The sequence below is a fragment of the Sinocyclocheilus anshuiensis genome, unplaced genomic scaffold (assembly GCF_001515605.1).
Source record: "Sinocyclocheilus anshuiensis isolate Anshui unplaced genomic scaffold, SAMN03320099.WGS_v1.1 scaffold1662, whole genome shotgun sequence".
NCBI classification, from domain to species: Eukaryota; Metazoa; Chordata; class Actinopteri; order Cypriniformes; family Cyprinidae; genus Sinocyclocheilus; species Sinocyclocheilus anshuiensis.
The window spans coordinates 467,775-468,752 of record NW_015545835.1 but is presented as its reverse complement, the minus strand read 5'-3'; the positions used below and the strand labels follow the sequence as shown (position 1 = coordinate 468,752).

The 978-nt window shown below is 41.1% G+C and overlaps 1 protein-coding gene across 1 annotated transcript in view; it reads left to right on the top strand.

Moving 5' to 3' along the window:
- Positions 1-978, top strand: part of LOC107698433 (FYVE, RhoGEF and PH domain-containing protein 3-like) — a 19,128-nt gene that overhangs the window by 8,265 nt on the left and 9,885 nt on the right. Inside the window, exon 3 of the mRNA XM_016499450.1 lies at positions 672-730. Within this exon, the coding sequence (XP_016354936.1) occupies positions 672-730 (59 nt within the window). The remainder of the gene's footprint in view (positions 1-671; positions 731-978) is intronic.

Here is a 978-nt window from a genome sequence, read left to right as displayed (position 1 = left end):
AACATTTTATTTTTCAGGATTCACAGATGAACAGAAAGTTCAAAAGAACAGCATTTATTTGAAATAGAATACCGGTATTACTAACCCCAAACTATTGAACAGCAGTGCACCTTTAGTGAAAACTGTGATCACAGTCGTGATGGTGGCTCTAAAGCATCTGCTTGGTTCCTGATGAGTGTGTCCCGGGTCATTATCTGAAGTGAAGGTGCAGTAATGATGGGCTCGTCCGCTGGAGTCTTTGTGAAAACACCACTGTTCACAAATGCAAACAGAGCCCATTATAATCACAATGATGTTGCTGGATGAGTCTAGACATGTGCAGACAGATGCCGTTCTATTTCTGCCGCTCGCGTCCACTGTAGACTGAGTGTTATTTTAAGGCTTTTTCACATGGTATTTCACATCGCTTATCAGCTTACAGGAATTTATGTGTGCTTACATTTTATAGTCCTACTGATTGCAACATCCTATGACATTTAATAACTGCATTATGTTTATTGAATTGAACCTGTTATTCCTACCGTATCTATTATATTTGTGTGTTTTTATGCGCCACATCTGAGACAGCATTGATGTTTAAATGAGTTAGAGTCTTTTTAAGGTCTGAGCTGTTTTTAACAGTGTTTAGTGATGGTGTGTTTAACTGGTTGTTAACTGTGTTTGTCTGTCAGATGCTCTGGAGCTGATCTCCACCGCAGCGAACCACTCCAACGCTGCCATCAGGAAAATGGTTAGAGCCCTATTCAACTGTTCCTCCTCTTCTGTGTCTTGTTTCATCTCTCAGACAGGATGTACTGTTTCCATTTCCTGTCTGTGCGAGTGAAAGGCTCTCCTACTCTATATCGCTCTCACTTCTCTATCCGTCTCTTTCTAATGCTGTCATGTGGCCGATCACAGTTCTTCTTTTCATCGAATGAGTTTGTGAATGCAAATTACAAATGACTGCAGAACACCCACCATCCCTCTGTGTGTGTGTGT